Source organism: Capra hircus, chromosome 5, assembly GCF_001704415.2.
Source record: "Capra hircus breed San Clemente chromosome 5, ASM170441v1, whole genome shotgun sequence".
NCBI lineage: Eukaryota > Metazoa > Chordata > Mammalia > Artiodactyla > Bovidae > Capra > Capra hircus.
This window is the reverse complement of record NC_030812.1, coordinates 37,853,147-37,865,447: the sequence shown is the minus strand read 5'-3', so window position 1 is coordinate 37,865,447 and position 12,301 is coordinate 37,853,147. Positions and strand designations below refer to the sequence as shown.

Genomic DNA, 12,301 nt, shown 5'->3' with positions numbered 1-12,301 from the left:
TGACGTCTTAGTGTGCGCCGGAAGTGCTTCCCCGTGAGCGCGGCGACGAGCGGGCGACTACATTTACGGGATCTCCAGGCGGCCCAGAGTTGGTGAGCGCTTTTTACCTTTACCAGAGGTGGGTGGGGGAGGGCACGCGGCCTCCTGCACCGGGAGGGGGCAGCGAGCGGGCGGGCGGGCGTTTCCGCGGTGGGACGTGGAGTTTCCCGCTGAATTTGAACTGTGCAGGGATTCTGCTCCTGCTGTTGAGGGGGAGAGACGCAGCAAGTTTGGCATAAAGGAAATTGTTGAGTCTGTGGTATAGGTTCACTTCTCTTTAGCACCATAATAGGCAAAAAGAGGGCTGAGCTAGGTGGCATCGGTGACCCCAGGTCAGTTAGTAAGTCGATAAATTTACTGAATGTGTTCGACGTGCCCAGTTTGGTTATAGGCACTTCAGGAGTTACAAAAAAGTGTAAAGCGGCCTTTTTCTGGAGGATCCCTCAGTCTTGTTGGCGAGACAAGGTCAATTTGGGGACACTCGAATTCACACGAAGACTCATCCTGAGTATTGGTATGGACAACTGTAAAACTTCCTGGCAGCTTTTTTCTCCCTATAAATCTGTAATGGGCAAACACTGCTTTTTCTCTAAGTGGCTGTAAACGGGCCCATCATTCCTACAGAAACATCAGAAAATAATGCAGGGTAGTTTATACTTCTACCCACCGGCACACGCAGACCAGCTCTCTAGCCATTCCTGGGAGCCTGCGTGCCAGCAGCCCGGAACTCAGAGCCTCTCGTGGAGCCTGCACGATCAATCCAGGTCGAAGCTGATGTCTTCTAGAGAGACGGAAGTGCAATCCAGCCAGGGCGCAGCAGAATTTTGAGACGCCCGAAGGCCTCTGTGTCCGCCAGGGGACCGCTGGGACTAATTCTTTTGACAAACTTGTGGCCAGCCAAAACTGCCATGCTTCACGTCCCTGTTAATCCTTGGTTGCCGCCTGAGATGTAAGCCCTTTTGTTCTTCTATGCTACACCCTCATCCCCGTGCTGTTTTGTGCTTGCTCCCTCTCCCTTTAGGCTATCACTGCTTCTCCCTCCTTTTCTTCCCACATTTCACCCCTCAACACAGGAGCTGTGTTCTCTGAAACCTGCTCTGCTTAACAAACTCTTTTACAGATTCAACCTCTTTATGGAAATTATCTTAAATCTCTTGACTCTAATACTTGTTTTTTCTCTCCAGTCATGTCAGTTGAGCCCTTTCTCCGACCCCTGCATTTATGGGTGGATCATGGCTCTTGCTTCCCTGGCTTAGGCAGTAGAAAATCTGCCTGCAATGTGGGAGAACCGGGTTCGATCCCTGGGTCGGGAATATACACTGGAGAAGGAAATGGCAACTCACTCCAGTATTCTTGCCTGGAAAATCCCATGGACAGAGGGACCTGGAGGGCTACAGTCCATGGGGTCACAAAAAGTCGACTGAGCAACTAACACTTTCTTTCATGGCTCCAGACATATTCAACATATTTCCATTTCTAATGCTTTTATCTTCTGTCAGTGTCTTTGCAAAGTTCTTTTTTTCTCTGAGACATTTGATTTTCCTTATCCCAAGCCTACCCCTTTCTGGTTTATTCCTACATCTGCTAAAAAATCTCAGTTTTAGTCACTTTCTCTGCATGGTATTCCTAACCTCCCACAGACAGAGTTAAGTACCCTTGCCATGTGCTAAGTGCTCTCTACTTGCCTTTTAGTAGCATTTATCAGATGCATCCTGATTGCTTATCTCTTTGTCGTTGCTACTATGCTAGGCTTTAGCTCCTAGGAGGAACTGTATCTGTCTTGTTTACATTTATAACTCTAGTGCCTAATAGGCAGTCAAGAATTTCTTGAATCATTGCAGTTGCTGCAGATAGAGTCTCAGAATTCAGGTAGTTGATGTCATCTTCTGATTTTAAAATGTAAAAATCTTTCAAAAGGCATCAGCTGCTTCTCAGCTACAGCTGCTTTGGCTATGTGACTGTGTGCTCCCAGTGTTGCCAGAGCGCCCAGTTCTTTTCAAGGAAAGTTGGAAATACAGTTTCTTAAAGAGGCTATCTCCTAGTTTGTAGATGTGGTCAATGGAATAATGTTTTATTAAGAAAAAAGAAACCTGGGCCAAACAGGTCACATGTGGCTTCTTAGTCATTGGTTTGGAATCTGTTTGAAGTGTTGTAGGGTTCAGGAATGGGCTTTCTGGAGAATAATAGATCTTGAACTGGGCCTTGATGGATGTTTGGAAATTGAGTGAGAGAACGAAAAGAAGTATTCCAGTTGGAGAAGTAAGTGTTCTTACTCTAGGGTAGTGTTCTAACTCTAGGGCAGTGTTCATTACTTTGTGACGCGGTGAGGAGGAAGGCATGGAGAGAACAGGAGGTTAGGTGAAATAACAGAAAGGGGGCATATGAAGGGCAGAGACGTTTGGATTTGTTACAGTTAACTAGTAAACTCTTAGGGTTCTTGTTCAGGGAGACTTCAGCTATGAATTTTAGCATGGTTAATTGAGTGTCTGTCATAAGCAGGGAATGGAGGGTAAAAGACAGGAAGGAGCCTGGCCAGTTATGACGGTAACCTTTATCCATATGTGAAATGAGGTTTAGATTTGAAAATATTATACTCAGTCAAACATCTGATAATTTTGCCTGTTAATTTCCGTTACTTGTTCACTTACGATGAACAGTCAAGAAGCTGCTGCTACTGCTGCTGCTGCTGCTGCTGCTGCTAAGTCGCTTCAGTTGTGTCCAACTCTGCGACCCCATAGACGGCAGCCCATGAGGCTCCCCCGTCCCTGGGATTCTCCAGGCAAGAACACTGAAGTGGGCTGCCATTTCCTTCTCCAGTGCATGAAAGTGAAAAGTGAAAGGGAAGTCCTTCAGTCGAGTCCGACGCTTAGCGACCCCATGGACTGCAGCCCACCAGGCTCCTACGTCCATGGGATTTTCCAGGCAAGAGTGCTGGAGTGGGGTGCCATTGCCTTCTCCCAAGAAGCTACTACTAAGTATTTAATACTTAAAGAAGTTTTCTTAAAACAGTGAAAAGTCAAGTAACGTGGCACTAGTAGAGAATGCAGCACTTTAACAGTACTCAGTTCTGATATTCATTATGAAGCGAGCAGTGATCTTCTTTCTTCTAGCTTCTTCACCTTCAGTCCATCCTGTGTAGTTTGAGGTTAATCTTCTGGAAAGACATTTTCCTCTCACTTTGTTTCTAGGTTTAAAAGCCTGCAGGGAGCTCCTCCTCTAGTTTTTTGCTTTGTTTGCATTTAATGCCTTTGAATTTGTTCTCTCTGCCCTTGCCTGTTTGCTTTGTGAAGCAATGTGGTATGGTGGAAAAGGCTTCACTCTTAAAGTCATATAGGCCTGAGTCTGCGGAGAAGGCAATGGCACCCCACTCCAATACTCTTGCCTGGAAAATCCCATGGACAGAGGAGCCTGGTAGGCTACAGTCCATGGGGTTGCTAAGAGTCGGGCACGACTAAGCGACTTCACTTTTGCTTTTCACTTTCATGCATTGGAGAAGGAAATGGCAGCCCACTCCAGTGTTCTTGCCTGGAGAATCCCAGACAGAGTGGGCCCCCGTCTATGGGGTTGCACAGAGTTGGATACGACTGAAGCGACTTAGCAGCAGCAGGCCTGAGTCTGATTCTAGGCTCCCTAAGCCTCTGAGATTTGAGCTTTTCAGAGCCTCTGTGTTTTTTTCTGGAACGGGAGGGATAATATCTTCTTCAGGGGAGGAGATGAAAGCTTGTTAAGTACCTAAGCAGGCTCATTTCTGCTCCTTTGCAAAGCGAATCTTCTGCCTCATCATTTGTATCTTTCTTAGGCACATTTCCATTCTGTTTTCTTGGATTCTACCATTTATTGTTGCTCATCCGCATTTAAGTGATCTTATATTTGATTATAGCTTCGCTGGTGGCTCAGATGGTAAAGCGTCTGCCTGCAATGCAGGAGACCCAGGTTCAGTTCCTGGGTTGGGAAGATCGCCTGAAGAAGGAAATGGCAATCCACTCCAGCACTCTTGCCTGGAAAATCCCATGGACGGAGGAGCCTGATAGGCTACAGTCCATGAGGTCGCAAAGAGTTGGACACGACTGAGCGACTTCACTTCACTTCATATTTGATTATATTTGAATTTTCTTGGCTTTTTTAAACTGCCATTGCCTGTATTTATCTCTGAGCACTGAACAGTGATTAATTTCTGTGGATTCTTTGCTTTATTTTGACCATTTTAGTTGACATCCAGTGTTTTTATTTTCCTCATAAACTTTATATTCTAAAATTTATTTTTGTTTCAGATGTCTGGAATTTTAAACATTTTCAAGTAGAAATAGTATTATGTAATTTTTAGGCTCAGGCCAACAATTAAAAACTTATTTTAATTTAGAATATCAGGAATATGTTTATCTTGCTGTAACATCAATGGATCACATCCTAAGGTGAAATAAGTTTAAGATTTAAAAAAAAAATGTCCCAGGCAACTATATAGGGATTTTAGAGAATAAGATTTAAGTATTAGTATTTTTTGAAGCTCTCTAGATGATCCTTATATGAAGACAGGGTTGAGAATCACTGCTTTAGGTGCTGGAGCTAAAGGATTCTCATTGGTACCATTTGCTCAAAAATGAAGTGGCATTAGTGTCAGGAGAAGTGTGATAAGACTCATAATCTAATAGTGCTCATTGGAAGTTTTCTGAATAACCAAAAGGTAAAAACCAATATTTAGGTTCTCCATAATAGCTCATATAGTGGTCATATGAATAATATGTTTATTTGGCCTATATTTAATAAGTACCTTTACTCTGCTAAACAACAGAAGTAAGAGAGGTACACAGTCATTGCCTTTGCAGTGGTGTTTAGTTTGGGAAGGAGGAGAGGAAGGAAAGTAAATTGAATATTGTTATATAGTACTAATATAGTAGGGTGCTTTAAGAGGCCTGAAGAAGAAACTTCACTCTTTCTGGAGAATAGAAGAAAATCTTACATTTTAGCTGAATTCTGAAGGAGGAGTAGAGAGTTAAGGCAGGTAAGTTGAAGAAAGATATTCTAGGCAGGAGAAAGGTTGCCATGATAGGGTGATGAGAAATAGTGGCATACTTGCAGAACAAAATGTAGTTTGGTGTGTCTGGAGGTTCTGGAGACTGGGAATTGGTAGGTGAAACTGGAGAGAGAAGAGAAAAGTCAGAAATAAGTCTTTTTCCAAGTTTAGGCGGAGACTTCATTCTTAGGAAATGGGAGAGTCACTGAGAGATTTTTTTTTTTTAATTTTTTAATTTTTTTAAATTTTAAGATCTTTAATTCTTACATGCATTCCCAAACATGAACCCCCCTCCCACCTCCCTCCCCATAACATTTTAAACTAGATTTTTTTTTAAGCTAGATTTTTAAACTAGCTGTCTTATGAGAACACTCCTGCTATAGTTGTTGGGTGTAGGAGGTGACATCAGAAGCAAGGAGACCAATGTTTTACTGCTGGAGGGTCCAATGACTAGATTAAAAGGATATGAACAAAGACATTGATTGCTGGGATAGGGGAGTGGAGACATGTGCCTTATATATTGAGGTGATAGAAATAATTGGCTTTAGTTAACTGAGATATGATAAGTTTTGGTTCTTGTGTGACTCAGGTTTCTGATTTGGGCCTTTGGTTATCCGATATGGTGTCACTGACCAAAATAGGGAAGACAGGAGATGAAGCAAGTTTCTGAGTAGTGTGAAGGCATACTGAATTGGAGGTGCTGTGAGATATCCTCTTGAAAGGAAGTGGGGATGTGGGAGTCATTTATCTAAAGAGGGCATGTTACCAGCATTAACAGATATTTTCCATGGATACTGAACACATACATTGTATGGATTGTTCTAGGTGCTTAATTTTAATAAATTAACAATGTAGATCATATAGTTCATATTCCTAGTAGCAAGGAACCAGTAATGTAGGTCAGAGTTATCTAGTATCTTAGCTGATTAGTGCTATGAGAAAAAAATAGCAAAATTAGGGGAATCTGGTAGAAAAATGACATTAAGACGACTTTGGAAGTGACATTGAGGGTTAACCATGCAAATACCTGGAGAAAAGCATTCTGGGTGGGGAATTGCTAGTGGAAAGGCCTGAAATGTTACCTAATTGCTCACTGTGGTTTGCTATCAAATCAGTTATTGAGTGAATATAAAGAGTGAAAGGAATGCATTGGGGAAGGAAGGAAAGCTATTTATCCTGAGTGTATTTAATACTGGAAGTTGACTAGAGAGATCTTTCTCTAATGCCTTACCTGTGGAATCAAAGCGTAAATAGTTTGACAGGAGGATATTGCACTCAGCATTCTTTATGGTCCAGCTCTCATATCTGTACATGACTATTGGAAAAACCATAGCTTTGACTGTATGGACCTTTGTCAATGAAATGATGTCTTTGCTTTGTAATACACGGTCTAAATTTGTTATAGGTTTCCTTCCAAGGGGCAAACATCTAATTTCATGGCTGTAGTCACCATCTGCAGTTATCTTTGAGCCCAGGAAAATAAATCTGCCACTGTTTCCATTGTTTCCCCATCTATTTGCCATAAAGTGATGGGACTGGATGCCATAATCTTAATTTTTTGAATGTTGAGTTTTAAGCCAACTTTTTCACTCTTCTCTTTCATTTTCATCAAGAGGCTCATTAGTTCCTCTTTGCTTTCTTCCATCAGAGTGGTATCATCTACATATCTGAAGTTGTTAATATTTCTCCTGTCAATTTTGATTCCAGCTTGTGACTCATCCAGCCTGGCATTTTGCATGATGTACCTTGCATATAAGTTAAATAAGCTGGGTGACAATATACAATCTTGAAGTACTCCTTTCCCAGTTTTGAACGAGTCAGTTATTCCATGTAAGGCTCTACTGTTGCTTCTGACCCACTTGTATGTAGGTTTCTCAGGAGACAAGATGGTCAGGTATTCCCATCTCTTTAAGAATTTTCCATAATTGGAAAATTGCAGTCTAGACAGTCAAAGGCTTTAGTGTAGTCAGTGAATCAGAGGTAGATGTTTCTGTGGAATTCTCTTGCTTTTCCTATGATTCAGTGGATGTAGGCAATTTGATCTCTGGTTCCTCTGCCTTTTCTAAACCCATCTTGTACATCTGGAAGTTCTTGGTACACATACTATTGAAGCCTAGCTTGAAGGACTTTGAGCATCACCTTACTAGCATGGAAAATGAGTGTAGTCATGCAGTAGTTTGAACACTTGGCACTGCCCTACTTTGAGATTGGAATGAAAACTGACCTTTTCCAGTCCTGTGGCCACTGCTAGTTTCCAAATTTGCTGACATTATTGAGTGCAGCACTTCAACAGCATTATCATTTAGGATTTTAAATTGCTCTGATGGGATTCCATCATATCCACTAGCTTTGTTCATGGTAATACTTCCTAAGGGCCACTTGACTCCACACTCCAGGAGTCTGGCTCTAGGTCAGTGAGCACACCATCATGATTATATGTTTCATTAAGATCTTTTTTGCATAGTTCTTCTGTGTATTCTTGCCATCTCTTCTTAAGCTCTTCTGCCTGTTAGATCCTAACTGTTTCTGTTGTGTATTGTGCCCATCCTTGCATGAAATAGTCCCTTGACATCTCTAGTTTTCTTGAAGAGATCTCTAGTCTGCCATTCTACTGTTTTCCTCTGTTTTTTTTGCATTGTTCATTGAAGAAGTCCTCATCTCTCCTTAGTATTCTCAGTTCAGTTCAGTTCAGTCACTCAGTCGTGTCTGACTTTTTGCGACTCCATGAATTGCAGCACGCCAGGCCTCCCTGTCCATCACCAACTCCCGGAGTTCACTCAGACTCATGTCCAACGAGCCGGTGCTGCCATCCAGCCATCTCATCCTCTGTCGTCCCCTTCTCCTCCTGCCCCCAATCCCTCCCAGCATCGTCTTTTCCAATGAGTCAACTCTTCACATGAGGTGGCCAAAGTACTGGAGTTTCAGCTTTAGCATCATTCCTTCCAAAGCAATCCCAGGGCTGATCTCCTTCAGAATGGACTAGTTGGATCTCCTTGCAGTGCAAGGGACTCTCAAGAGTCTTCTCCAAGACCACAGTTCAAAAGCATCAATTCTTCGGCGCTCAGCTTTCTTCACAGTCCAACTCTCACATCCATACATATCAATTCAGTTGGGTATATCTTTCCCTTTCTCCCTGCTTTCGCTTCTTTTCTTTCCTCAGCTATTTCGTAAAGCCTCCTCAGACAACCACTTTGCCTTCTTGCATTTCTTTTTCTTTGGGATGGTTTTGGTCACTGGCTCCTATACAGTGTTAGGAACCTCGGTCCACAGTTTTTCAGGCACTCTGTATACCTGATCTAATCCCTTGAATATATTCGTCAACTCCAATGTATAATCATAAGGGATTTGATTTAGGCCATAGTGGTTTTCCCTAGTTTTTTCAACTTAAGCCTGAATTTTGCAGTAAGGAGCTGATGATCGGAGCCACAGTCAGCTCCAGGTCTTGTTTTTGCTGGCTATATAGAGCTTCTCCGTCTTCAGCTGCAAAGAATATAATCAATCTGATTTTGATATTGACCATTGGTGATACCCATGTGTAAAGTTGTCTCTTATGTTGTTGGAAAAGGGTGCTTGCTTGATCAGTGCGTCCTCTTGGCAAAATTCTGTTAGCTTTGCCCTGCTCTGTTTTGTACTACAAGGCCAAATTTGCCTGTTACTCCAGGATCTCTTGACTTCCTACTTTTGCATTCCATCCCCTATGATGAAAAGAACTAACATCATTTTTTGGTGTTCTAGAAGGTCTTTTAGGTCTTCATAGAACCATTCAGTCTCAGCTTCTTTAGCATTACTGGTTGGGGCATAGGCTTGGATTACTGTGATATTGAATGGTTTGCCTTGGAAATGAACTGAGCTCATTTGGTCATTTTTGAGATTGTACTCAAGTATTGCATTCCCAACTCTCTTGTGAACCATGAGGGCTACTCCATTTCTTCTAAAGGGATTCTTGCTCACAGCAGTAGATATAATGGTCATCTGAATTAAATTCACCCATTCCTGTCCATTTTAGTTTACTGATTCCACAGGATGTTGATGTTCACACTTGCCATCTCTTTGCCATCTCCTTCTTGACCACATCCAATTTACCTTGACTCATGGACCTAACATTCCAAGTTCCCATGCAGTATTCTTCTTTACAGCATCGGACATTATTTTTACCACCAAACACATTCCAGCTGAGCGTTGTTTTCACTTTGGCCCAGCAGCTTCATTCTTTCTGGAGCTGTTAGTAACTGCCCTCTGCTCTTTTCTGTGTTGGACACCTTCCTTTCTGGGGGGCTCTTCTTTCGGTATCTCATCTTTTTGCCTTGGATTTTAACTCTGTGGTTCATTTCTTTACACTTAGCTCTTCCACAAATGAATTGAATTGGTCTCGTGTCTCTTGATGATGTATATTCTAGATAGTGCTATTTTGACTTTCTGTGTGATTATGTTTCTTAATTTTTGCTTTGTTCTAGCTGCTTTATTTCCATTTATTGGGCTTCATAAAAGTTAATTACTTTCACTTTCTTTGCTGCTTTTTTCCCTTAGCTTCTGTAAGTTGTGGATTGATTGATTAAAGTAGAAATACTGTGAGGTAACTGCAATAAAATTTTTGTTCTTTGTCTTCCAAACTGCCAGGCAATAAAAGGGAACTAGATCAAGAGTGACCTATAAATTTAAGACTATAAATACAGTCTTATATCTTCACTCAGCAAGTGAGGCACTTCTCAAAAGTTTTGTACGGAAATTAGGTGAGCCACTCCTCTGTCCTTTGAATTTCATGCAAAGTGGTAGGTAGAGCTAGAGCCTTGAGTAGAGTTAGTTACTGTTTTTTAAAAGTTAAGAATATTTGAGATATTTGCAAATTTCATCATGAGTCATACATGCCTTTTTTCTTCTTTTTTTCATTTTATGTAAGGTTGCTCAGTGTACTCTGTATATTTTGAAGGAAAATCATTAAAAGTTTTCCTTTGAATTTACACCTAATAAATTGAGTGTTCTTTGATGAGCTGATGATTATTGGTTTGATACTGGGATTACTTTTGAAGACGGGACCATTTATTACCAATATAAAAATGTAGGGTTTTTCAGACTAAAAAGATGTCAGATTTTCTTTCAATATGTGAGATGCTTTAAAGCTAGTTTTCTAGGTGAAAATGACCTTCAGCATCTAGTGCAGTCCTTTCAGAGAAAGGATAAGAGAGATACCCTGTCCACCTCTCAGTTGGCAAAATTAGACTAAAAATCTTCTTGACAACAAAATGTTGTTGTTCTTATGAAACTTGAGTGGCCTCTGGTGGTCAAAATAATATATTCTGTTTTCAAAGGTGTGTTTGAAGGGAGTTTTGCTTATTAAGGCACATAATTTTTTATTTTAAGAACTTGTACAAATGAATGAAAGCTTAATTATATTTCTCCATTGGTATGTACAGACACAAATCCTTACGTCTGCATTCCCCCCCACCTACAGGAAATTGTTGACAACTTTAAATTTGATTCCTGAAAGGACTCAAGTAAGTAGAATAGTAATTATTCATACGTTTTTGTTGGTATGAGAAGCCAGTAGATTTCAGTAATTTAGTATTGCATCTTGTTAAGAAACTATATAGTATTTCTTTAGAGCTCTTGTAGTTTTTCTTTCTCATTAGTTACCTAATCTTACTTTAATCCTTATGTTCTCCTTTAGTTCATTAATTTATATTCATAATTTTTGCCATCACTTAACATGTTTTATTTATTGAATGATTTTTCAGGACACTTAAAAACAATTATCTGTTTTTATAATAATAAGGTGTGTAAAACATGCAGTGAAAATATCTACCCTCCTATACTTCAGCCGTCTCATTTTCCCCAGAGGTGGGCACGGTTACGTTCTCTTGCTTATACTCCCAGGAGTAGTCTGTGCAGAAGCATGTGTGTATTCATATCCTGCTTTTTTACTTCCAAGGTGTCTGCATACTCTACATGTCTCCCCTTTGCTTTTTTTTACTTAGCAGTGTTTCTTGACAGTCTTTCTATATTGTTATATATGATATTACTTTTCCTTGACATGGTTTGCATAGAATTACTTTATGTGAATGGATAATATTTCATTTAATCTGTACCCTCCTGAGGGATATTTTAGGTGGCTTTCAGTCTTTGCCATGCACACATACAAATATACGTAGATGGGAATTGCCAGGTCAAAGCGTATGTGTATTAATCATTTTTAATAGGTACTGTCAAATTGTTTCCAATCTGTTCCAAATCATATTTCATTAATGTATGAATGTTGCTTTCCTTACCCTGGGGTTCCCTGGTAACTCAACTGGTAAAGAATCTGCCTGCAATGCAGGAGACACCAGTTTGATTCCTGGGTCCAAAAGAGCCACTGGAGAAGGGAACGGCTACCCACTCCAGTATTCTTGGGTTTCCTGGGTGGCTCAGCTGGTAAAGAATCCACCTGCAACACGGGAGACCTGGGTTTGATGCCTGGAAGAAGGGAATGGCTGCCCACTCCAATATTCTGATCTGGAGAATACCATGGACCATGTAAAACATGGGGTCACAAAGAGTTGGACACCACTGAGTGACTTTCACTTTCACTTTTCTTACTTTCATCAAAACAGTTAGATTTTGCAGAGCTTTGCACCATTAAAGTTTTAGTTTTCATTTTATTTTGCATCTTTTCAAAAGATTGAGCAATTGCATTGCTTTTTTTTTTATGAACTGTGTCATATATCTGTTTTTCTTTAGGGTGGTTGGGGTTTTTTTTTTTTTTGCCCCCTGTGGTTTGATTTCAGTTGCTGTGTACTATTACTTAAGTAGGATAAAACCTAATTCATTGTTTAGATTGAAACTTTTTTACTGAAACCTGGATTCAGTAAAGGTTGGAGAGGAGAAGTAATGTTGACAGTTCCTTTTAAGCTTCCATCAATTCTTCTACCTGAAAGACTGTTTACTTTGAAATAACATTGTTAATAATGTCTGATTATAGAGTTGGAATTCAGGTTAATTTATCCATAATGCTGCTAAGTCACTTCAGTCGTGTCCGACTCTGTGCGACCCCATAGACGGCAGCCCACCAGGCTCCCCCGTCCCTGGGATTCTCCAGGCAAGAACGCTGGAGTGGGTTGCCATTTCCTTTTCCAGTGCATGAAAGTGAAAAGTGAAAGTGAAAAGTAAAATTGAAGTCACTCAGTTGTGTCCGACCCTCAGCGACCCCATGGACTGCAGCCTTCCAGGCTCCTCCATCCGTGGAATTTTCCAGGCAAGAGTACTGGAGTGGGGTGC

The 12,301-nt window shown here is 40.9% G+C and overlaps 1 protein-coding gene across 13 annotated transcripts in view; it reads left to right on the top strand.

Moving 5' to 3' along the window:
- PPHLN1 (periphilin 1) overlaps nucleotides 16-12,301 on the top strand; it is a 167,900-nt gene continuing 155,614 nt past the window's right edge. For 5 of the 13 annotated variants that reach the window (XM_005680157.3, XM_005680155.3, XM_005680153.3 and 2 more), the window contains exons 1-2: nucleotides 24-92; nucleotides 10,500-10,542. In XM_005680157.3, coding sequence (XP_005680214.1) covers nucleotide 10,542 — 1 coding nt within the window. In that variant the 5' untranslated portion in view covers nucleotides 24-92; nucleotides 10,500-10,541. The other 8 variants (XM_018047912.1, XM_005680150.3, XM_013963866.2 and 5 more) reach the window with 7 other exon arrangements.